General features: G+C 38.9%; 1 protein-coding gene across 3 annotated transcripts in view; it reads right to left on the reverse strand.

The window, feature by feature from the left end:
• Positions 1-17,841, reverse strand: part of Cerkl (CERK like autophagy regulator) — a 93,613-nt gene that overhangs the window by 49,334 nt on the left and 26,438 nt on the right. For all 3 annotated transcript variants that reach the window (XM_034496596.2, XM_034496595.2, XM_076928953.1), the window contains exon 2: positions 8,181-8,423. In XM_034496596.2, coding sequence (XP_034352487.1) covers positions 8,181-8,423 — 243 coding nt within the window. The remainder of the gene's footprint in view (positions 1-8,180; positions 8,424-17,841) is intronic.

The raw sequence follows: 17,841 nt of genomic DNA on the forward strand, positions 1-17,841 counted from the left end.
GAACCCAATGGTAGTCACAGAACAGTGTGTCTATGTGAGCTTTTCAAACTCCTCTAGGTTAGCATAATGAAACCACTGCCACATCTTCCCTAGTATCTGCGCAGTTCACCCTAAGACATCTGAGAATTCTCAATAGTGATTCATGATGGGAGTTATTTCAGTGTTGGGACCAGAAGTTTTAACATGACTGCTGGTCCCAAACAGACTGCCGTCTGTTCTAAAACCCTGAATTCTGAATCTTAATATTTGAAACAAAACACTAGAGATGGAACTCTTCAGTGAAGGTGATATGGACGCTTCTAACAAGTGTCTGACATCCTATTGGAGGGACAGAGTCTTAACTCTATAGTAACCATGACGATGATGCCTGGAAGTAGTTCTGTAGCAGATGGAGAAGGAGGGCAAACATGTGATAACTACATAGTCTGAGAAGGAAAAGGGGAAAAATTTAAGTCTGTGCTGGGAAGAAATGATCTCTTTCAAAACAAGCCAATGCCATTTTTTTTTTTCCAGAGAAACCCATCTCATTAGCAAAACCAGTTAAAAGTAAAGTTTTTGTATGAGACAAAACTGAGTTTTGAAGAAGTTCTAAATTTGTTCTCAACCACCCTAAGATGATCAGTCTCACGGGACACTGCTTTGACCTAATAGCAAACTGGAGTAAATTACTCCTTTTATGGGGGAAACCAGTTTAAGATTCTGGGAAAATAGCTCAATGGGTAAAGTATTGAAATTATTGGGATCTGAGTTCAATCCCTATAACCCACGCAAAAATGTCAGATATAGAGACATGTAAGCTTAGCTTTGGGCAGGCAGAGAAAGCTGGATCCCTAGAACACACTGGCTAGCCAGTCTAGCTTAATTGGTGAGCTCAATACCAATGAGAGACCCTGCCTCAAAGGAAACAGATAGTGTAGACAATGTTCCCGATGATCATAGCCTAAGTCTTCTTCTGGCCTCCATACACACACATTAAAAATAGGATTATTTGGGCTTTTTTCTTGTGTATAAACTAAGAAATGATAACCATTGTTAATTTATTCTGTTTCAGTCTTTGTTGTCATAAATTGTTTCAACTCCTCAAGCCTCACAACAAAACTCATAAGTAATTTTGTTCCCATATTTCTATGGGAAGATATTTATAATTCTTGATGCTATTATGAGTATTTAATGAGATAATTCATAAAAGTTGCTCACAAAGTATGTGGCACATAGTAACTGCTTAATAAATGCCAGTCATTATCATTAGCCTCTGAGTTTTAGAATAATGACTCTCTGATATTCAGAGAAGTGGTGTTAACGAATCCATTTAACAGCATGCAAACTTAGTTCAACATTTTACTGGAAACATTTAGAGGATATTCATTTAACGCTCTGAGTCTAATCACATGGCAAAACTTGACAAAGCCTACCTAAACTTTTTCTCCAAGAAGAAGCTGAATTATACAAAACACACTGTCACAGAGGCTTCTTCCTTGCAGAACAGTCTGACACTGGTATTCCCGAAAATGAATACGCTCATCAGTTTCTATTCTCAAGACACTCTTGTCAATGAGTGAATCAAGAATATAATTTTCTTGTACAATACAGCAATTAATTTTTTCAATATAATTATAATCAATTACATACAAACCATAGCCCTCTCTTAGGAGGAAAATGCTGCAGAAGGTGTTGAGAGGCCCTCGGGAAGATTGCTGAAATTATTTCAAGTATAATAGAGTCAAGTATTTCTACAGAACTAAGTCTAGCTTTCTATCAGCTGAAAATGCGGTAGTTTTGAGAGAAGAATCTAGAAGAAACTGGAAGAAGCCCATCAGTTCTGTCTGTCAGTCTTTTATCACTATAAGCCAGAACAGGGACAAAGGTTTAAGGGACAAGCAATGACCCAACGTGATGGGTGTTGGCAAATTTTGCAAACATGCAAACATAGGAGTGTAACTGTTCTATATTCTGTCTGCAAAGACATCATTGGTAAGTGTGATGTGTAGGGGTCTGCATACATGCATCAGTGAAACTAAGTCTCCTGAAGTTGACAATATCCTGGATCTTGCTCCTAGCAACACATTAGATTAACTAATGAGTCCCCTACACGAGGCCCATCTCTGGGGCCAGCTAGACCTATTCAGTTGGAGCCTCTGGAGGCTCAGGGCCAGGAATAGCAGATCACAGAGTGAAGATAAATTTTCTAGAAAGATGCACATATCCTTACATATTTTCAATTTCTCTTTTTTCCTGATTGTTTTCAATGAGGCCGTTCTGTACCCTCAGCTTGAGCTTGTTCTATTGTGTGAAGTTCTTGGGGATCTAATGCTATTTGCAGGCTGACACTTAGTAAATTTTCACACTGCTAATTGCTAGAATGGAAACAATTCAAAATGTGAAACCACCCTGTTCTAGGTTTAAAATAAACTGCAACTGCTTCTGTTGCCTGATTAGTGAAGCTTGCACGGTTGCTGTGCTTTCTCTTCATGTGGTTTGGTTCTGAGTGGTAGGTACACACAAAGGTTTACTCAGAAGGAATAAATAAAAATATAATAATCAGCTGAAGAATGGGTATAGAGTGAGCAGATGCAGGAAATGCACAGGAATGTGGGGGCTGGAAACGGGGTAGTGACGCTCCAAATGCCTCATTTTTAAGCTGCTGCAGGATGTGGGCATCACATGATCTTTCTTGGACAGAGTACCTCACATGTTTTAATACAGAAATAAGAAAACAGCTACAATACTCATTTTTTATGTATGTTGATTAACCACACTTATGCCAAAAAAAAAAACATTTTAAAATGACATATAAGATTTTACTATCCAGTTGACTGATTAATTAATAATCTCTTATTGCTTTCCCTGGTACCTAAGAAGACAACGGTACTCCAAATATGACACCTGTTTTTGCATGCAAACTCCCTGTCCCTAAGCAGAACACATCCTACCAACTAACACCGCGTACAACTGAATGTCTAACACTAGCATTCTTCTTAGCAGATAACAGCTGCTCATTGAAGTGAGATCACTATGAGAGACCTAAGTTCAGTACTCGAGATCTGCATGATGGCAGAAGACGACTGAGTCTTACAAGCTGCCCTTTGACCTCCACACGCCCAACATGGCACATGCACACATGTGCACACACACCACATGTGCATAAATATAAATTTTAAAGTAATCTTTATAATAGTAACTTATTATCTTTTCTTCTAAGTACATCATTTCTCATCATATCACAGTTAAAACTGTTCCATATTTTCCAGCTAAGACAATTCCCCTCTCTCTCTTCCTCTCCCTCTCTCTCCCCTCACTTCTCTCTCCCTCTCTCTTCTCTCGCTTCTCTCTCTCTCTCTCTCTCTCTCTCTCTCTCTCTCTCTCTCTCTCTGTGTGTGTGTGTATGTGTATGATTTGCTTATTCAAGGTAATATAAGCACTAAACAAAACAGTTTAAGAAATATTTTTTTCTTTATTCGTTTGTGTTTATTTGGTTTTTGTATGTTTGTGTGTATAGCAAGATCAACCTACCAGACATAGATTTGAGGTAATAGCAAAATTAGGCAAATTACTCTTTTTAGGAATAAACCTAGATATTTAAATACCATTTCTGTATTCTTTGTCCCTCACATCTGAAAGCTCATTTCATCTATGGCAGTAGAATTTCAGACTACATTGCATGGACAAAACAAACTAAACAAATGTAGGTCATTTATATTTTCCTACCTTACAAAATTAGTATTTAAAAATATGAAACTAAACTAAATCTCCCCAGTGTGTGCTAAAATACTATTAATTGACTATAGTAACTGGAAATAGATCAACAAGTCCTAAATATATCAACAAAATTCAATAATCATGTTCCATAAGGCTTCTTTCTTCTACATTTTGCTCATTCCTTCTGTATTTTCTTCTAAGGATTCTCTTGTATATTTTACTACAGAAAATCCCCTACGATTTCATATTTAGTCTTCATTTTTAAGCTGTATACTACTACTTTGCAAACATGCCTCTATTCCTAAATCAATGGATTTCTTCACTTCCTTTCAAATTCCTTTTAAAGAGCCTGGAGCTTCTTCCTCTCCAGAAGAAGAGGAATCTTGTCACAAGTCCCTAAGTTCCCAGATCAGGACACCTTCCCTTGGAGCCAGTCGGAGTCTTGAGTATACTGTATCCATTCACTTTACAAGTCACTTAGCAGACAGCTTTAGAGCTTTTGAAATAAAAATGTCTTGTTCTTGTTTCTATAGGGTTCTATCAATTTTGAGGGGCCAAATGACACCTGTGAGACTGTCTGAGCTGTGGACTTGAAGGCCCAGGGATACTCATTCAGATTCAGATTATCATCTCTAGGGAAAACCTTGGTTCAGGGTCTAAAGGAGCCTTCAAATGACCTTTATTGCCAAATCAAATATGTAAAAAATGGAATTGTGCCCTAAAGGGATAAAAATGGACACACCTAATTATAACTAGTATAGCATATATATAATATATATGTATACACACACACACACATATATGTAACTTTTCTTAAATCAGAACACATTATATGCTACTACTTTTGACATAATGATAACAATTGTTCAAAAAAAAAAAAAAAACCCTTTAATTCCGGAATCAATGGTCAGTGAGTATGGTTTTCATTAAGTTTGTTAGTGTCTTCATTGTATGCTTGATCCATTTTAAAAACAACATATTGTATTCTTCATCTCCAGGGTGAACAAAATTAAGGAATACATATTGACTTTTCTTTTTCTTTATTATTTTTACTATGTGTAGCTGTGTTTAGGGTGTTGCGAGGGCAGTTTGTACATGTGAGTGCAGATGCCCAGGAGTCCAGATGTGTTGTTCTAAAGCGGTTCTTCTAGGCAGTTGTGAGCCTGCTGGTATGGGTGTTGGCAACTGAACTCAGGTTCTCTTCAAAAGCAGTGTGTGTTCTTTTTGTTTGTTTTGGGTTTTCTTTTTGGTTAGGAGACAGAGCAGAGAGTCTGGTGCCTAATGTGTTGCCTGGATGAATTATGTTGCCTACTAGCTACAAAATTATGACAACTTTCCTATAACTAATAGTTGAAAAAGAAGTTGGGTATGGTGAGGGAGGGCCTGTAATTCTAGCAAGGTGATGGCTCTGAAGGGAAGAACATGAGTTCAAGGTTAGCTTGAGCTATGTAGACTTTGTCTTAGAAACACAAAGCAAAATAAAGTTAGATGATACTGTGTTCAACTGTGTTCAGAAAAGTAGGTCAAGAAAGAAATTAATTGACTTTTAGATAAAAAAAATGTGCCCTTTTATATTTATAAACCTATAATTATTTAATCAATGTTAATTAGTTTTCAAATCTCAAGTATTTGCTATTGCTTTCTTCCTCCAGCCACTCCTGCCAACTTTTCCTTTAAAAATTATCACATCTTATTCCTTGCTCAGATTCCAAGTATAATTGCTCATATCTAGAAATAACACGGTGTCAGAGCTATATAAAATTGCGATTGTTGGATTAATTAAGACTAGAGGACCACCCACTTGAGGCTTAAATGTCTCCTTGTTTTTCTCCTTAGAAGAATAAGACATGTAAGTGCTGGCAATAAAAAAGTTATACTTGCCAGGCAGTGGTCATGCACACCTTTAATCCCAGCACTTAGGAGGCAGAGGCAGGTGGATTTCTGAGTTTGAGGCCAGCCTGGTCTACAGAGTGAGTTCCAGGACAGCCAGGGCTATACAGAGCAACCCAGAAAACAAAACAAACAAACAAAAGTTATACTTGCTCAATCAAGGCTAAATAAAAAGTAACTTTGGATTCAACGTCGTTTTAACAATGACTTGTAGAAGTAAGTTCTTTGTCTTGGGAATGAAAATATGGTTGTCTAATATTTGACTGAAAGTTATATACAAATTTTCTGCCACCTCCTAAGCTTTCGACCAACAATAGACTCTTTAGATGGGGAATACTGGGCAGGGGTTTAACCAGTGAGCAGTCACTCTTTGCCAAAAACTCAAGCCCTGTGTCAGAGGCAAGGGATGGTGGATATAAAGAAGGAAGACAATACACACAGAGACCTAATTCCAAGGAAAGCAAACCAGAAATACCAGAAAGAGTTGGGCAATAGACCTTAGCCCAGAGAGCCTGATAAGGACACAGATCCTCCACCATTCATGAAAGAGGATTGGAGCCAACTCCGTTTGATTCTTGGGTGACAGGCACTTTAATAAATGCTTGAATTATGTGGATCTGCAGAGGGGGCACTACTGGATTGTAAGCTTGAAAAGGGAGAACCTATGTAATGTGACTGGCAGAGAGTTTTGTAGCTTCCAACATGCCCTTGAGCATGCTGGAGATGATCAAGACTGCCTTCAATGGGACAAGAACCTGACACCCACAGGACACTCTGGGTCCCTGGATGCAGAGGTGGAGCAGACACTCTGCCTTGCTTAGGTTCTTTCACTCTCAGTAGAGGTTTTTAACCCTAATTGTCAGCATTGTTTGGTTTTAGAAGTCAATCTCTTTGCTTTCCGTGAGCAAAATTATCCTGCACTCCAGGAGCAAGCCAGAGAAGATGACCCTATGGATTTCACTGTTTCCCACTCTAATCTAAATCACACCAAGTAAGATTCCCAGAGAATGCTTGACAACAATGTGTAGTTTTATTTATGCTATATATATCATGACTATGTTTTTAACCCTCGATGAAGATAAAACATCATTCATTAAACCAGATATTTAGACAATGTTTTCAGAGGTATTTTGGTTGGGTTTTGACCAGTCTCTCTACTCCTATAAAATTGCTTTTACCAAATTGAGGTTTCCCTAAACGTCCTTTGCTTGCTTGGGTAAGATAGATTGAATTTGCCCTAGCCAGTTCTTCATAAGCCCTCTGGGAGTGTTCTCAGACGTTCCGCACAAGGAAGAGGTTCACTCCCTAAAGAAAATGACACATTCTTATTTTATGGACTATCTAAGCCTTCTGAATACCACTCATATAAATAAATTTAATCGAAATCTTTTGAGGGAAATTTAAAACAACAGCATTGAAAATAACCTATCACAATGAATTCTTTCTAATTATGAACACTCTTACTTTGTTTATAGAGAGATGAACCAGACTCTGGCCTTTGTGTGCTCCTGTCCTCGAAAGGCAGATCTTCTAAATATTGCACAGGCACCGATGAGGAAGCAGAGCATCCCAGGTATGAAGCAGTCACTTGAGCTTCTCATGGGCTATGGGGATATGCTTAGCAGCTCTACATCACAGTGTGTGTCTATACGATAATCTGGATCAGTGCCACTGAGGCTAGAAGCTCCTGATGCTGTTATGACTTGCTTTCTATCTGGGATCCAACAGTTACCCCAACCCCAAACTGCACTAACTACTCCAGCTACTTCTGCACTGTTCAATCTGATTTTTAAAAAAGTTTTTTTTAAATGGGTCAACAGGAAAATAATTTATATAATCTCTAAATAAGATGTTTTAATTAGGAAAGTTCTATACATTTGATGTGCATGATATTTAAGATTTTTAGCATTCAAACTATAAAAATGTCACTTCAAAATTTCAACCACACTGAGTTCGTTACTAGGCATACCCTCATGAATATACTCAGGCACTAACCTTCAGAAAAATCCTTAAGACTTCCCTTAAAGTCATATCAAATTAATTTAATAGCATATTAAAAGAACTATATGCCTTGATGAAGTGAGATTTATTTTCGAATGGAAGGATAGTTCAAAGTGCAATTTCCAATTGCTGTATTATGTCAGTCACGTCAGCAAAATAAAAGGGGAAATTACACGATTTTTTTAGCTGATTTTTTAAAAGCACCTGACAAGTTACAAGATCACCACAGGATGAAAACAACAGACTAGAAACAGAAAGTCAGGCCCACGGCTCAATCAGATGTTCTTTTCACTCAGATAAGTAACTTGTGAGTTTTAATTTTCTTTTTTATTTTACGTGTATGGGTGTTTGGCCTTCCTATGTGTCTGAATGTGTACCATGTGCATCCCTGGTGCCCATGAAGGCCAGAAGAGGGCGTCAGAACCCTTGGAACTGGAGTTACAGATGGTTGTGAGCCACTATGTGAGTGCTGGGTCTTCAGGAAGAGCAGCGTGGTCTTAACCACCCCACCGCTCTATCCCCTGACATAAGATGTTCCCTGCCTATATTGAGGAAGCCTGCATTCATTTAAAATCCCTGTGATGAAGACTTACCTTCCAGGATTTTCTTGAACTGTCTAAACCATATGTCACAGTGGTCTTCACTGAAGTTAATAAGATCCAGCGTGGAGTCCTTTAATTTGTTCTGTTGCTCCTTCAAGCAGATGAAAAGTGTGATGCCCAGCAGAGTGCCACTGCCTGGATGCTTGACGGAGCAGCGTCGCTTCAGCTTCACCGAGAATATGTCTTCAAGTTCAAGGGACTCTTCTTTGTCCAGCAGATCACACCTGGCGCCACCTAAAAAGAAATTAAACTCTCAATCAAAATCACTGTTTCTCCATTTTGAGTGTATGAAGAATAGCTGACAATCACAGAACCATTAAAACTTGGAATTTCATGGCTTTGCCTTTTTTGCCTCCATCCCTGCGTGAGGTAGAAATGAGGGAAAAGGAGAATTGGGTTAGTTTTCCCAAGGATAAAGAAGAAAAACTAAATCGCATGGCCCAGAGTCTCTGCTGCACAACACTTATGACCTTTGGAATCTTAGAAACACCTCCTGTATAAACAAATTTACAAATAAGCCGACAAGGCAACATTTTAATAACAAGTTAACACTATGTAACGGATTTCTAAAACTGATTTTTGCTCATGGACACGAGTCTACAATGGCTTGTTAAAGTAAAGGATATATACATTACCACTAAGCCACACAGGTCCATATGCTGTGAAAGCAGAAAGGAAGCATTGAGAGGGAAGCAGGGAACAGCATTTAGAAGAGGTTCTCAGGAGTAAGTGACAGAAGTCTGTGGTACAAGGCTTCAAAGCAAGTCTCAAAGGGATCACACTACACCCAAGGAATTAAAAACATGCAGGGACATTCATGGGAACATAAAAGTAGCCAGCCTCTTTATTTGCCAAGCCTGCATAGTGAGGTATTCAAAGGAGCATACGTATGTGTGTGTGTGTGTGTGTGTGTGTGTGTGTGTGTGCATACACATGTGCATGTATGGTCCAGGGTAAGAGGAACAGTGAGGAGAAGCAAAACAAGGAAAGAACGAGACTGCTGCAACATCAAAAGGCAGTGAGAGGCTTCTTCTCTGTCTGTCTGTCTGTCTGTCTGTCTGTCTGTCTTTTCCCCTCTCTCAGCACTATCAGGAGTTCCTGAAGTCAGAGAAGGAAACTTCCAATGAAGATGGATGTATTCTACGTTAATTGCCAAGACTTCTTTGCAAGTTTCAACAGGGAGAGTGGTTTCCTTTTCTAAACACAGAGGAAAGTATATAGCCTGATTGCCCACTGAGCCCATGGAAGCTCTTGGAAAAAAAGAGAAGAAAATCTCTTTTCTGCATGGTTAGACAGCAGGAAGATTGGGTGAAAGCAATTCGCCTTTTCAAACCTGTCACTCTTAAGAAGGCTCAGGTTTCAGGGCTGCCAGGAATGGACTGCTGAGATCTTTCAGTGACTTAAGAGTCAGTCCTCTCCCAAGATCAATTCCGTGGGTTTTTCTCTGAGCATCAAGACATTCCATGTCATAGAAAGTAAGGCAACCATATCACCACCTAAACTAATCAATAGAGTGAAGCTGTCTGACTTATTTTCAAGTGACACACACACACACACACACACACACACACACACTTTTCTATAGACACCCTTCAAATAACCTCCCTCACTCAGGTGAACTTTTCTCTAAGATAGACTTCTCAAACTATCAGTCTCATAGTGGATTTTCTCATGTAAAAAGATCAAAGGATCCCCAAAACTTTCATGTCAGTGGCTATATGTATCTGTATTTTCTGTTTGGGAAATTTAAACTAAGACCTTTTAAAACATGCAGATACAAAGCATGTATGTGTGTGTGTGTGTGTGTGTGTGTGTGTGTGTGTGTGTGTGTGTGTGTGTGTGTGTGTGCGTGTGCATTTACAGTGTGTATATATAATATATATATATATTTATACACACATATATATAAATATGAGACAGCGTGTCACACATAGCCCATGATCCTCATAACTGCTCTGTGTTCTTGTCAAGGAATGAGAGGAAAACTGAAAGAACATTTGATAATTTCATAAAAGAACTTATCTCAGTTATATTTCTTGAAAAAAAATTTCTGGACCACACTTAGAAGATGCTACCTCCGTGTGCCTGGCATTGTCTGTTTCGGTTTATCAGCACTACATCTGTTTCCGTACTTCATCTGAATGTACTTCAAGTACATTGATTATATTTTGATTCTAAAAACTATTCCCAACTGACTCATCCCTGCAGCCTAATGCCTTCGCTGTATGTAACCACGTACTGGTGTCTTTGAGAGTAGTCTTGGCTTCTCAGAGCTGGACAATCTTTATAGGCTCTTTAAGGAGTCCCAGGGAAGAAACATGAGGAACTAAAGCCTGGCCAGTGCTGCACAGACGTGCCTACAGCCATCGGATGGATGAAGGCAATTTCTAAATTGACGTTTCTTTTTTCCAGGTGACTCCTGTTTGTGTCAACCTGACAAACACCACCCAGCACAGCAATGGGACTCAAAGTCAGCCCAGTGAGGACTCCTATGTTTGTACACGCTGAGCTTATTAGCAGTTGTGTGCACCTGTTAGGCAGGCGGGTGTGTGAGTAGCTTCCTTGGAATGTGTGAGAGAGCCAGATATTGTACATAGGGAATAAAAACGGGCTCATCCAAAGTTCGGGGACATCCTCACCCTGCAGCGAATGTGGCCAACTGTCTGTGAAACTAAGCTTATGTTCCACTTAGAGGTGCTTCTAGGGAGATGTCGTCTATAGCTATATTATAGGACTCAGGAGAAGAACTTGTTTTGGTCTATCGATGGGTAGTTTTGGAAAAATGTATTAGTCAAGCAATTAGTGAAACCTCTTTTTATTTTCCATTCATATGTCTTAAAATTTGTTATTTCAGGGCTGGGAGGTGGGCACTTAGTGGGTAAAGAGCTTGATGTATAAGCAGAAGGGTCTGAGTCTAGTTACATAGCAGATACACAAAAGCCAGATGTGGATAGCATGGGGCTCTAACCATTTGGGAGGAAGACAGGGACAGGTGGATTCCAGCTACTGGCTAACCAGTTAGTCTAGCCAAATTTTGAGCTGCTTCACAGATTTGGTTCAGTAAGAGAATCTGTCTCAAAAAGCTGGAGAGCAACAGAGAAGACATCCAGTGTTGCCATCTGTCCTTCACAAGCACGTGTACTCACAATAGTGCATACATGCATTCAATACACAGAGACACACAATACAAACAGTCACAGAGAGGGTGGTTCCCTCGTGTATTCTTTTCCTCACTTGCTTGTCTTTCACTCACTTGTAGGTGTATCTCAAATTATCTTGGCATTAGATCCTTTTTTATATGTTGCAAATAGCGTCTAGGCTAATCTGATAATGTCGGTTAGAATCTATGCCAATTAAAGAGTTAGTATTGTAGGGCAAAACATTCCACAAATATGCAGAGGGCAAAAGAATGGAAGGGGGGGGAATGAACCCTAAGAAAAAAATGATAAACTCCACGATTTTTATTTGAAATATCATTCCACATAGTTTGAATCTTTCAGTATGCAGGTGCTTTCCTTAAGTAATTCAAGAATTATTCTATTCTTATAAATCACAAATTTATAGACATTAACCTGAAACTAGTATCACATTTGGTAATGACTAACAGAGAAGTCTTTATAGGAACAAGAATATCTATTGGCACCCTTGCTGCCCCGGATTATCTTGACATCCTGGCTAACTGCTAGGCCATAAAAGGCAAGCCTGGTGGTGCACAGAAAGGTAGGACACTGACTCTAATTACTGACTGTAGCATGACATAAGATTCAAGTGCATCAACCTGATCATTAGACTTAATGAAAATTGCAGGTGAATTTTTTCATATAAGAAGACATAATGGGGAAAACTGAACTTCCATCTCAATTAGTATATGATGCCTTTGGAAAAGGCAGAAATTATTAATGCAAAAATTCAGTGAGGGATGGAAGCCATTTACAATTTACTGAAAGACAAAAAACAAACAAACAAACAAACAAACAAACAAAAAATGAAGATAGACTAAATCCCAAGATTACTTGTCTTGCAAGTCTAAAATCTTACTGTTCAAGAATATTTATAAAACAACTTCAGCCAAAACCTCAATGAAAAAAATTTTTTTAAATGTTTGGATGAGCAAGGACTCTCTGTTCAAATGATTTGCAAGTTCTCTCAGAGTAACAGGCTGTGTTAGCTAGAAAAAGATCCTAAGAACAGTGAGGGCAATTGCCACCTCCAGCAGGTATGATTTGAAAAGTGACAGTAATTTCAATATCGAGAAACAGAAACAAATGGACCACAGAAACATGTGTGTATTTGAAATTTCACAAATGTCTTATCTACAGAAATCTAAACTATGTGGAAAGGAGCAGAAGGTGGTTGCCAACTTATTAATCATTTGAAGAGATAAAAGAAAGCCCCATCTCATAAATTACAGCAGTATTTCTAGATTAGAAATTTATATACCCTTAAGTTAAAAGTGCATCAAGCATAGTAAGACAGTCAGACACGCAGAGCTCAAGTTACCTGACCTACAAATCATTTGATCACTTTAAAAGTCCTAAAAATTCATAAAGAAAAAGTCACAAAATGAGCAAAGGCCAAAGAGTTATTTGCAACACTTTCATGGAAAAGTACACAGAAGACTCAAGCAGGCATTCCACAAAAGAAGAAATGCAAATCAACCAACAAACATATGAAGAAGTTCAACCCAATTAGTAATCAAAGAAATGCAAATTCAAACAACCAGACACCACTCTTTGCCTTTTAGGTTGGCATGGGATCAAAACTAAGGGTGGGAGATGGTGTGACTGAAAAGGAAGCAAGAGGTGCACGTGGTAGCTGCTGGGGAATATGCTGTGAGCAGGTATCAAAAGGTTCCCAAATGTTAGTGGGCAGTATTCATGATAGCAAACGGATAGGAAGCTGCACTAGCGTCCTTTCAGAGGACGGTAGAATAAGCCATCATTGCCTTCTATAGCTTTTGTTGAACAAGTGTCACTGGTGTGTCTGCATCCAGAAAGACATTGACACTAAGAATGAATGCCATGTAATAAAAGCAAGTTACACAGTTGATGAGGGGCGGGTTTTGCTGAACCTGCTTACATACGACTTAGAAAGAAATTCAAGAAATAACCACAGAAAATGCTTAACACCAGTTACCGTTTCAGAGAGATAAAATCAAGAACATCAACTTCTGGTTCTCTTTTAAAATCTTCATTAGTTTTCCCTTCCAGTAATCAGCAGGATGAGCAATTTTAAGTGTAGAAAAGGGGAAATTGGGGGCATGAAGGCTCAGTAGGGAAAGAGGCCTGATGAGCTCTGAGGAACTCCTGACCATTGTCTTCTAACGTCCACCCTGGCATATGCACTTTGAAGGAGGGAGGGAGGGAGGGAGAGAAAAGCTTTTTGTGTGCAAAGTTTAGATGCAGGAGCTTACTTTTCAGAATTAACTCCAAGAGAATAAATAGTAAACACAGCTGAAGTCAAAGGAAAACTCACCCAAACATCACTGAGATCAGACTCTAGTGTGTGATAATAGAATATGCATTTCATGAAGCACATTGAGTTGATGCTGAAGACCACACGATTGGAATTTAGTGTTCTGTGTAGAACCAGGTTCCCCAGAAAAGCGTGTTAGAATTCGGTGCACTTGACTTTGAAATGTTTTTATCATAAAGTTTCAGCCTAAATGTTTAATCGGCAGTGAGGGCTGTGCTTTGCTGCACCTTTGTTTTGTTTTTGAAGTTTGTAAGCAATAAGCAGCAGACCTGCTGGCTCTTGTTGAGGCAACACCAGCCTCCTGGATCAGAGGTTAATGAAGGTCTCCTCAGTTCCCTGTAGAAAGCCCTAGGGCTAGCCTCAGGAAAGGCTAAAAGTTCTGGGGATTATCTGATGGGATAAACTGAAAATCTTAGGTCATTATTTCTCCTCAGCCACCACTTCAGGACACCCTTTGGACACTCTCAGGATACACAAATATTTATTATAAACTTGAGTAAAGAAAACAAAAGACAATAAACCGTGTTATAAAAAGAAGTATTGGTTCTATAAAGATGGACTGCCTACCTGTGTCTCTCTAAGGATTATTTTAAGAACAACTTGGATTCCTTTTCTTCTACAAATGAAACAGAAAGGGGCTTTGGAAAATAAGGGAGCTATTTTAAGTGCTGATCTTAAATCTTAAGGTAGATCTTAAATCTCTGCTTGGCTTCCTTTCTCCTGAGTGGCTGGGCTGATTCATACTGGCCACTCCTGGGACAGCATCAGTTTCTGTCACACACAGAAAAAGCAAATGTTCTCATAATTACACATGAAAGCCACATTTCCATGAACCTATTACAACCAGACTGGAGAATAAAGAAAGAGTTCCGAAGAGAAGCACCACGCCCACTGATTTTTCTGGGCATGTGTTTTAAATGCGGCTTTACTTCCACCGTAAGAATAAGTGGCACAGTTATTGGGAAGACTCTGGAGTAAAACTTTATTTATAAATTCATATTTGATATCAGTAAATACAAATGCAGACATGGTCTACAGGCACTGCATTGCAGACTACCAACATTAACTCCTCACAGACCATGTAGAGCTCTGGTTGGTGGCATGTGGGTTGTTATTTGAAATCTATTGGCTCATTAGGATCATGTTGGTCGTTGTTAGTTGCTTCAGAACACTAACTGTCCTCTCGCATTACTTACAGAGATACTGGGACCATCTGTTCTTGCAAGGGATTTAAGTATGCGTCTATTGGATAGCTTGCTATTTATTTAATTCAGCACCCACTTCCTATTGTATCTTCTTGGGGGAGGGGGAGCCAATTTAATTACCGGGAATAAAGATAACCTTTCCTGGCAGGTTACCCTGTCACCATGAGAGCAAAGCAGGACCTGTTCAAAATGGGTTACAGTGACAAATAAGGAGAGCAAAGGCAGCGATACTTAAGGATATTGAGCAAAGGTTTAACAGAAATAGGACAGTGAGCTGCACTTTTAAAAATATTACTGTAAGCCCAGGGCTTGTCTGCATCAATCTTGGCACATCTGCCTGATGCGGACCGTAAACAGGATTAAAGCTGGGTTTATCTGCCTGGTGCTAATTGTGCTCACAGTTCCTGCACATGTCCACTTTTTAAAACGTGGCCTGAAAAACAGCCTGCTGGATAGATGGCTCCCACACAACACCCTGAACACACACACACACACACACACACACACACACACACACGCACACACACACACGGTGTATGTCAGATTGTTAGGCAAAATGATGCCTAACAGGGTGGATTTTTTTTTTTTTTTTTTTTTTTTTTGGCTCTTCAGAATTACTTATCTAATCCCCTAATTAAAAATACAAAATTCTGTTTGAATACACCACATACTGAGATAAATCTGTGAAGCAAGGGACCAATAAATTTGAATACACTCTGATTGTAAGTAGAAAACACAATGTAATTGTTAATAATCAGGTTAAACTAGGGTTTACACAAATAGGGCCACTCCTGTAGCAGAATGAAAACTTGCTTCAATGTATTGCTCTCCTGGAGAACGTGGCATAGCATTCGATAGCAGAGGGGCCAAAACTCCTAAGCACACCTGCATATCAAAACAAGATACGGAGAACTTGTCTTGTCTAGTAAAAAGATTAGAAAACTTTCATCTTACTTGAGAGAAATTACAAATCCACTATCAGTCTTATAGTTTTACTAGACCAAATTTAATATTGGAGATGATTTTTCTGCCTGTGGATTTCTTCCATTTATCTTTTTCTGACAAGTGTAAGCACCTCAAATATGTGTCGTAAGATTTTAAATACTGAAAGATGTAAAGATTTCTGCATCAAGTTCACAAAGAACTAATGAAAAGTAGAGAAATGTCAAATATTCTCCTGTAGCTTGGGTTTGAAAATACAGATAAAAATGCCAGTTCTTTATTCAGAACAATGCCCAAAATGTAAGAAGTGAAATAATTAAATCCTCAGTCTATATTTAGTCATGATTATCACAAAATTGGCATTAGAAAATACAAAAGTGGTAAAAAGAAAAACAAGTTACTACACAATCTTCTATGCTAAAGCTGTTTCTTGATATATATTTATTCATGTTCCAGATATCTTGGCCAGTTCTGAGAGATCAGAGTTTTCTTTAAATCTCTGCCAGTAACAAAAGCTATACCTTCATCTACAGTGCTGTTTTACACAGATAATCTGGGGAGAATGGGTTAAGTAAATCATTCAAATGCTTAAGAAAAACCTAACAGCTCCATGGGTCATTCCCAATGGCAGACTTATAGGATGCACAGATTCAAGAGACTTTCCATTGCTTCAAAAGGCAGCAATACTCCAATGCCTGTCACGTTGATGTCTGGCGAAGCACCTACTTTTGACACGACTACAGACAAGACCATTCAGTGCGACTAATAACCACCCACATTCTCCACTTGTGGTTCTTGGTGAGGAAAGAAAACTGTTTATTAGTGTTTAGATCTTGTATGCTGAGTATATGTAAAATGTCACTGCTGTGAACAGAGCAATGGTCCTCTCCAGAAGAGCCCTGGCACCACCCAAGCTGACATCACCCAATGCCTTCCCAGTTATCACTGAACGCCCTCTCTACTTAAAGGACCAACTGTCTGGGAATGTACCTCAGTGGGGAGCGTGTCTGCTTAGCATGCATCAAGCCCTCCTGGGGTCTGGCTCCAGCAGCACACAAACAGGTGTGGTAGGACACATTGAATCTCAACACTCAAGAAGTAGAGGCATGAGGATGAGAAATTAGGGTTCTCCTTGGCTATATAAAGAGTTCAAGACCAGTCTGAGCAAAAGACCTGGTATTTAGTCATAGCTATTTGCCAAACATTCTCTGGAAAATGAACAAATCTGGCCAAAGTGTAAAACTAAAAATACTGCACATAATAAAATACAAGATTTTGAGGAAAATCAGGATTTTCTAAAATATATATGTTCCAGCTTCCCATCTTAAGAGATTTTTCTGGAGATATTGGCAAGGATTCTTTCACTTAAAAAAATACTCTATAATAAGATATATGTGTCTTAAGACTGTAACAGAGGTGCCCAGCTTTCCAAATAGTCAAGGGGGATATCATGAAAATCATGCAGGAGTTGTCAGTCCATTCAAATAGCAGAATGAGAGAAACCAGTTGAAATTGTTCCGATCCCACATTACAGCTCACCTGTAAGAAGCCAGGACCTGATGTGTTCTGCTGTGGTTTCAGAGTGATGGTTACAGGCAAATATGAAACGTTTTTCTCTCCTACACTTGAGTTAAGCTCAATTTTCCTATACTCATCAACCAGAACAAATATTCACAGCAGACTGGAGCAGTAAAGTGAGAGGCCAGCTCTTTCCTATTCTACCAGACGATTCCCAGGTCTATGAGACCGTGAAGATAGTGGTGTTGCTATTATAGTGTTTGGGGAAATGTCTTAAATAAGTGTGTTATTTATATTAACATGTACTAGGCTTACTACTATTATTTTTATCTTTCTGAGATGCTGAGTAGCCAATCTAGGGCCTTCTATATACCAGGCAGACACTCCACTGGTGAGCTATAGCCCTGGCCCTTTAATTAATATTTTAAAATATTTGTAATCCATAATATAACAAACATCAGTGGATATAACTTATATAAATAACAACTCTTGGTTGTATTCAATAATTTAAG

The sequence above is a fragment of the Arvicanthis niloticus genome, chromosome 2 (assembly GCF_011762505.2).
Source record: "Arvicanthis niloticus isolate mArvNil1 chromosome 2, mArvNil1.pat.X, whole genome shotgun sequence".
NCBI lineage: Eukaryota > Metazoa > Chordata > Mammalia > Rodentia > Muridae > Arvicanthis > Arvicanthis niloticus.